At 41.6% G+C, this 7,869-nt stretch overlaps 1 protein-coding gene across 1 annotated transcript; it reads right to left on the bottom strand.

The window, feature by feature from the left end:
- Positions 1-220: 220 nt before the first annotated feature.
- On the bottom strand, positions 221-7,202 carry LOC136938501 (zinc finger protein 658B-like; the record flags this gene model as incomplete). Its single annotated transcript, XM_067231702.1, has 2 exons — positions 6,324-7,202; positions 221-1,021 (listed from the first exon to the last, which is right to left on the bottom strand). Coding segments are annotated over exons 1-2 (1,680 nt in total), but the record flags the coding sequence as incomplete, so codon positions are not given.
- Positions 7,203-7,869: the final 667 nt, after the last annotated feature.

Here is a 7,869-nt window from a genome sequence, read left to right as displayed (position 1 = left end):
AAAAATGATATTACATTGTACAACATTGTATCTATAGAGGCACTTGACTCTGAAAGTATGGTGTCAAAATGACTCTAAATAAGACTTTCTTTAGATAATCAAAAAAACATGATCATGAAACTATAATAAAGTAAACAAAAATAAAAAATGTGTGTGCTGGTTATATATTCTCTTCTGTGTGGGTCCGGCAGTGAGCTCTGAAATGGTCAGCCCGGCTAAAGGTTTTACCACAGAGGTCACAGCTGTAGGGCTTCTCTCCAGTGTGGATCCTGCGGTGAACTGCATAACTGCTAGCACGGCTAAAGGTTTTAACACAGAGGTCACAGCTGTAGGGCTTTTCTCCTGTGTGGATCCTGCGGTGAACTGCATAACTGCTAGCACGGCTAAAGGTTTTAACACAGAGGTCACAGCTGTAGGGCTTTTCTCCTGTGTGGATCCTGCGGTGATAAGTGTAATGGTTAGCACGGCTAAATGTTTGACCACATAGGTCACAGCTGTAGGGCTTCTCTCCAGTGTGGATCCTGCTATGAGCTCTGAAAGTGTCAGCCCGGCTAAAGGTTTTACCACAAAGGTCACAGCTGTAGGGCTTCTCTCCAGTGTGGATCCTGCTATGAGCTCTTAAATTGCCAGCCTGTTTAAAGGTTTTTCCACAATGGTCACAGCTGTAGGGCTTCTCTCCAGTGTGGATTCTGCGGTGAACTGTTAATTCCCCAGCCTGTCTAAAGGTTTTACCACAGAGGTCACAGCTGTAGGGCTTCTCTCCAGTGTGGATCCAGCTATGAGCTCTTAAATTGCAAGCCTGTCTAAAGGTTTTTCCACAATGGTCACAGCTGTAGGGCTTCTCTCCAGTGTGGATCCTGCTATGAGCTCTTAAATTGCCATCCTGTTTAAAGGTTTTTCCACAATGGTCACAGCTGTAGGGCTTCTCTCCAGTGTGGATTCTGCGGTGAACTGTTAATTCCCCAGCCTGTCTAAAGGTTTTACCACAGAGGTCACAGCTGTAGGGCTTCTCTCCAGTGTGGATCCTCATGTGCTGCTTGAGGCTACTGGATGAAGAAAGGCTCTTCCCACATGTGTCACAGTGATGTGTCTCCATAACTCAGCTCTCTCTTTGTTCTCTGTCTCGTCTCTCTGGATCCTGTATCTAGTCTCTGGAAGCTTGTTTCTCTCTGGTTGATCATCTGTCTGGTTACTGCTGTTTCTGGTTGAGTCTCTCTCTGTAGTCTCTCTGGAGCCTTAAGGAGTCTTCTCTGTCTAGTCTCCGCCCATGATCAAGTACGATTGGCCAGTAAGAGATCTGCAACTTTGACATATAAATGAAATCTTTTGTATGTCATAATGGGCCACTTTGCATATGTAATGTTGATCATTTGGTGAGAGGTGTTCGTTCCTCAGGTTTATTTTTACTGGAGAAACACAAAACACTGACAAAAACGTATTTGGCATGCAACCAAACTAATTTGGTTTTCTAATAAAAGGACTTTGGATTGGAAATTGCTAATTTTCTATTTAAAAAATTTGAAAAAGAATATTCCTCTCACAAATACACGCACCCACCCACTCACGCACACACACAAACAAACACTCTTGTACAATGTCACAATTATTTGATAATATTCCATCTGCAGATGTTATATACAGCAGATTCTCAACTAACTATCAACATGTATTAATCAGTCATCTAAAGTTACTTTAACGCTGAACAGTTGCTGTCTCTGCATAAAAAGGGTTTCCTTTTTGAGCATCTACATAAAATCTACAGGAGATATTTTATAGTTTTACTATGAACATGTTGTATCCACCAAATGCTTTCTTTTCTTTTACTATCTTAATGTGTGTATAGTACTTAACTCAGTATCGTCAATTCATAATTATGAAGAGATTTATGTATTAGTTGCCATTCTGTTTTCATTTTAGATTGTAAGAACTGTTACCCAGAGGGCTATGGTCAGTAAGTTATTTAGCTTTCAGTCATCTCACCGATTAATTAAGCTTTTTTCAGTTGTTCACCCATCTTTAAAAAAAAAATCATCCTTATTAAACTCCCCATACTGTTTCATACATGTCTGAGTCTTCAGATCTATGATACACAACATATGTAATCACACACACACATAATTCAGTACACTTCGTAATATGCTACATAACATGGAGTAAGACTGAAATTGCAGTCTTTAAATATTTTCATGTAGGTTTTAGCATTATTTTCTGTTGTATGTAAATATGTTTGAACTGTTGAAAGGACAGGATTGCTTTATATTTTACTGTAAATGTCAAAAGTATTTATTTAGGTAGGAATTATTGTGGTGAACGCATGTTATTTCTCGACAAGAGAAATCAAGTATAATGTTAGGTGACTGATGATGTTTGAATTGACTTTAGGCTGTGAATGAGGAAAATGAAAACAATCACGTAATTTGTGAAAGACTATTAGAGATTACGGGTGGACATAATAACCACAATTGCCTGTGAAGGGTTATCTAACCCTAATCCTCTTTCTTGGGGCTTTTCCTCAGAGCAGCAGAGTAACAGCTGGACTAGCGCATTCTAGTGTCACTGGAATGTAGTTTGTACTTGTGTGCACTCACTCAGCTGATCTCTCAACATGACTGACATAAATACAACCTTCACAAAGCAGAATCCTGAGTGTATTTTATGTTACATGCTTCACAGCACACTTCCCTTTCCCCAAACTTAGAGTTGTACCAAAAGTTCAGCTAACGTCCTGCTCTCATTTTAACTGACAAATATACACAGACTGAAGCCCCCCAAGACACTCATCTCTGAACCATTGATCACAGTTCTGTCAGCATTCTTCAATCCTTATAGGATAACCCTTTCACTAACAAACATATTCCTAATCAAACAGTATTATGAAATACATTATATGTGGACTGTTTTATGGGTAAATAAATACATGTAATTCCCAAGATGAATTGTGCTTGTGTGATTCTAGAAATACCCCGTTTGTATTCACATATCCTACTGTGTCCTGACAGTGCCCAAAATACATTGAAAATGATATACACTAGATAAACAAAAGTATTGGAGATAATTTTTTCCAGAAGATTTCTAAATCAAAGGAAACCAGCTGAATATAATATGACGTTCCTATTTGCTTTGTGCCAAATGTTTCCTTCATGCTTTCATGTGATGCTTATATTTCAGGGGGACCCAGGTGTGAAGGGGGAGTGTGGGCCAGAGGGATGAATGCAAGATACTGTATTTGTTGTGGGCTTTTCATAAATGGCAAAGACCCCTGTGCTGCTCGTGAGTGCAAGGGCGTAGGTTTGGTCTCAGATTTGGTGGGGACACCCGCCCACCACCCCAAGGCTGAGAAGTGAACTTTTAGTGACTAGAAGACGGGAGTCAGGTGGCTGAGCGGTGAGGGAATCGGGCTAGTAATCCGAAGGTTGCCAGTTCGATTCCCGGTTGCCAACTGACGTTGTGTCCTTGGGCAAGTCTGCTAAATGACTAAATGTAAGATAGTGATTCTTTTTGCGTTTTGTTTAGACAACAGGCTCTTGTGTTTATAGTACTCTAAAGTTAAACTAGTTAAACCTAACAGCATCTTTACTGGGTTACTCCTATAAATAATCAAATACATTTACATTTAGTAGACGCTCTTATCCAGAGCGACTTACAGTAAGTACAAGGACATTCTTCCCGAGGCAAGTAGGGTGAAGTGCCTTGCCCAAGGACACAACATCATTTTGCACAGCCGGGAATTAAACCGGTAACCTTCAGATTACTAGCCCGACTCCCTAACCACCATACAGCCACCTGACTCCCTAAAATAGTCCATGCTTGAATAAATATGATTATTGGTTGAGCAATCTAAAACAAAAAAGCAATGCTGATAACTCCAAATGAATTGACAATTTGACATAGGTTCTAATTAGAACCTCACCTGAAGACCTGATGCTGTTTCATTAGCCTCCTCTACATCTGTAGTGGTTTGAAGCTGTCTTTCCTGCTTACAAAATGGTTCATTCATTTTGTAGCATATCCTATGGCTAGCAAGTTTAACCCTCCTAGCATATTGTATACAGTGTTATTTTGATATTATTAATCAAGTAATGATTAATTATATCAACCCTCCCCGCTTCGGGTTCAATCAAATGACAACGTTTCTTGTCCTGGTCGTTGGAATCGATCCAAATAGCAGCACAAAGTAGTTCGCTAAAATATTGGTGGGGACAATTTTGTCACCTTAAAATATTGGTGGGTACTACCGAGCGTCCCCCCCTAAAGCAACGCCCATGCGTGAGTGGGAACCCCTTCTGTGCTGAATGTGACATTTGACTACATATGGATGGAAAGGACATTGCAAAGGTAGAGGACATCTCAGTGGGAGTTGGTGCCCAACTGGGGATCTATTTCATCTGTAGCATAGAGTCAAACCTTCAACACAGCTATTTCTGATCAAGAACCTCTGATTGCATTATATGATGCCTCATACAACTCCACTATCTTTCTGGATAAGCCTCAAAGGGCTGATACCAGACCTGGCGTCTCCTCTCCCCGGGGGAGGGAGAAGGACCAGCCAAATGGCCCACCTTTCTCAACCTCTCCCTACTCTTACATTTATCCTCCAGTAAGAGAGGGCCTCTCTCCAAAACCAGACGCCCAACACACACAGGCTGGGCTCTTTTTGCATTTACCAACTATTACAAACATTGACTCACAAAAATACTGCCCATCCTCAGATTTTTACTCAATAAAAAAAACAAAAACCATGTCATTGGGTTCTCTCTATGAAGCTGGATGAACGAAGGTAAAGTCATAGCTTTCAGAAGGTGAGTCAGGCTTCTCTGTGTGAGTGTAAATTCAACATGAAGAATGATAACATGTCTCGATGTCATGTTCTGGTATACATGCCTCTGAGGCCAACACAAAACCCCTCTTCTAGAACATTTTAAATTGCTGTGACGGGACGTGTATCACTGCACTTTGTGAAAACGATTTATTCCACTGGTTATATGGGAGTAGTGTGCATTACCACAGTCTAACACTAGATGAGAGCAGTAGCCTGAGCTGCACCACTCGGTAGTAAATCAAGACAGCCACAGGCTATTTTGTTTTTGGTGTTATGCATTTACATTTAGTAATTTATCAGACGCTCTTATCCAGAGCGACTTACAGTAAGTACAGGGACATTCCCCCCGAGGCAAGTATGTTGAAGTGCCTTGCCCAAGGACACAACGTCATATGACACGGCCGGGAATCGAACCAGCGGCCTTCTGATTACTAGCCCGATTCTCTAACCGCTCAGCCACCTGACTCCCTGATGCTCCACTCATCAGTCCTATCCTGATGGGTCCGCGACTTAATGTGTGATTATGCACCAGATGCTCATGTAGGCCTACTCACTGACAACTCATTGAGATTCTATTCTGTGCTGTGAATTATACTCATAGGCAACACTCACACACCCATTTACATTGTAAGTCTACATTGTGATCCTTGCAGGTGTGCGCCAGCCGCCAGACCGTTATGTAAATCTGACTTTTGAGGTAAAGGGTCAACAACAATATGGCTCATCGATAGCTAATTTTCCTGGCAGAACTACGCTGTCTCATGAAATGTAACTATAATGATTTTAACACAAATATTGCAGTCATTCAAGGCATTCTGTGTGAAAGCAATCAAAAAAGTATCCAGTTTAATCACAGACTTGTGTTAAGTGTGTGCTAAGAGTTTTGTGATTTGAGTACGAACAAATGTGCTAAACCAATTGTAATTCTTTGCTGTTGCTTGCCAGTTTTGCTAATCTGTTTTCGATAGGTCACCGATTTCGTTACAACACCTGTATTGTTTGCAGTCTGAGGCAAGGGCAAAAATGACAGAATTCAAACGACAAACAACTGCCACAGATGATTTTACTTAATTTTCAATTTGACCAAAGACCATAATGTTTTATTCTCCATCATTCAATACAGGGCTGAAGGGGTGCATTGACGCTGAACGAACTTCATGGGTAGGTTTGTTGGGGGCAAGTCTTGCCTCATAAAATCATCACAGCTGGGACACTCAATGGTTCTCTCTAAAAGAGAAAATCATTAATGAGTTGTGTATCTCAACACTTCAGTTGCCAAACTTAACAAAAAATGATATTACATTGTACAACATTGTATCTATAGAGGCACTTGACTCTGAAAGTATGGTGTCAAAATGACTCTAAATAAGACTTTATTTAGATAATCAAAAAAACATGATCATGAAACTATAATAAAGTAAACAAAAATAAAAAATGTGTGTGCTGGTTATATATTCTCTTCTGTGTGGGTCCTGCAGTGAGCTCTGAAATGGTCAGCCCGGCTAAAGGTTTTACCACAGAGGTCACAGCTGTAGGGCTTCTCTCCAGTGTGGATTCTGTGGTGAACTGTTAAATCCCCAGTCTGACTAAAGGTTTTACCACAGAAGTCACAGCTGTAGGGCTTCTCTCCAGTGTGGATCCTGCGGTGAACTGCATAACTGCTAGCACGGCTAAAGGTTTTAACACAGAGGTCACAGCTGTAGGGCTTTTCTCCTGTGTGGATCCTGCGGTGATCAGTGTAATGGTTAGCACGGCTAAATGTTTGACCACATAGGTCACAGCTGTAGGGCTTCTCTCCAGTGTGGATCCTGCTATGAGCTCTGAAATGGCCAGCCTGTCTAAATGTTTTATCACAGAGGTCACAGCTGTAGGGCTTCTCTCCAGTGTGGATTCTGTGGTGAACTGTTAATTCCCAAGTCTGTCTAAAGGTTTTACCACAGAGGTCACAGCTATAAGGCTTCTCTCCCGTGTGGATCCTGCAGTGAGCTGTCAAACCACTAGCATGCCTAAAGGTTTTACCACAGAGGTCACAGCTGTAGGGCTTCTCTCCAGTGTGGATCCTGCAGTGAGCTGTGAAACTGCTTCCATGGCTAAAGGTTTTACCACAGAGATCACAGCTGTAGGGCTTCTCTCCGGTGTGGATCCTGCTATGAGCTCTGAAAGTGTCAGCCCGGCTAAAGGTTTTACCACAAAGGTCACAGCTGTAGGGCCTCTCTCCAGTGTGGATCCTGCTGTGAACTCTGAAACTGCTAGCCTGGCTAAAGGTTTTACCACAGAGGTCACAGCTGTAGGGCTTCTCTCCTGTGTGGATCCTCATGTGCTTCTTGAGGCTAATGGATGAGGAAAGGCTCTTCCCACATGTATCACAGTGATGTGTCACCATTATTCAGCTCTCTCTTGCTTCTCTGTATGGTCTTTCTGGATCCCGCATCTAGTCTCTGGAAGCTTGTTTCTATCTGGTTACTGCTGTGTCTGGTTATGTCTCTCTGTAGTCTCTCTGGTTGAGTCTCTGTAGTCTATCTGGTTGAGTCTCTGTCTGTAGTCTTTGTGGAGCCTTAAGGTGTCTCCCCTGTCCTGTCTCCGCCCATGATCAAGTATGATTGGCCAGTAGGAGATCTGCAGCTTTCACATATAAATTACATCTTTTGTCTGTCATAATGGGCCACTTTGCATATGTAATGTTGGATCATTTGGTGAGAGGTGTGTGTTTCTCAGGTTCATTTTTTTGGTGAAACACAAAACACTGTGACAAAACGTATTTGGCATACAACTCCTCTGTATAGTAATTTGGTTTTCTTCAAAATGATAGACTATATGATTAGCCTACACAATACGTATTATAGTGTAATATCATTGATGTTCAGATAACCTTCCAATCGGGGGCACTGACTAATTCTTTAATTCAGTTCAATAAAACAGAGAGTGCTAGAACACCACAGTTTAAATGTCATGTATTCATGTAAGATACTGTATTTGTTGTGGGCTTTTCATAAATGGCAAAGACCCCTGTGCTGCTCGTGAGTGCAAGGGCGTAGGTTTGGTCTCAGATT

The sequence above is a fragment of the Osmerus mordax genome, chromosome 3 (genome assembly GCF_038355195.1).
Source record: "Osmerus mordax isolate fOsmMor3 chromosome 3, fOsmMor3.pri, whole genome shotgun sequence".
Taxonomy (NCBI): domain Eukaryota; kingdom Metazoa; phylum Chordata; class Actinopteri; order Osmeriformes; family Osmeridae; genus Osmerus; species Osmerus mordax.
This window is presented reverse-complemented; position numbering and strand designations above follow the sequence as displayed.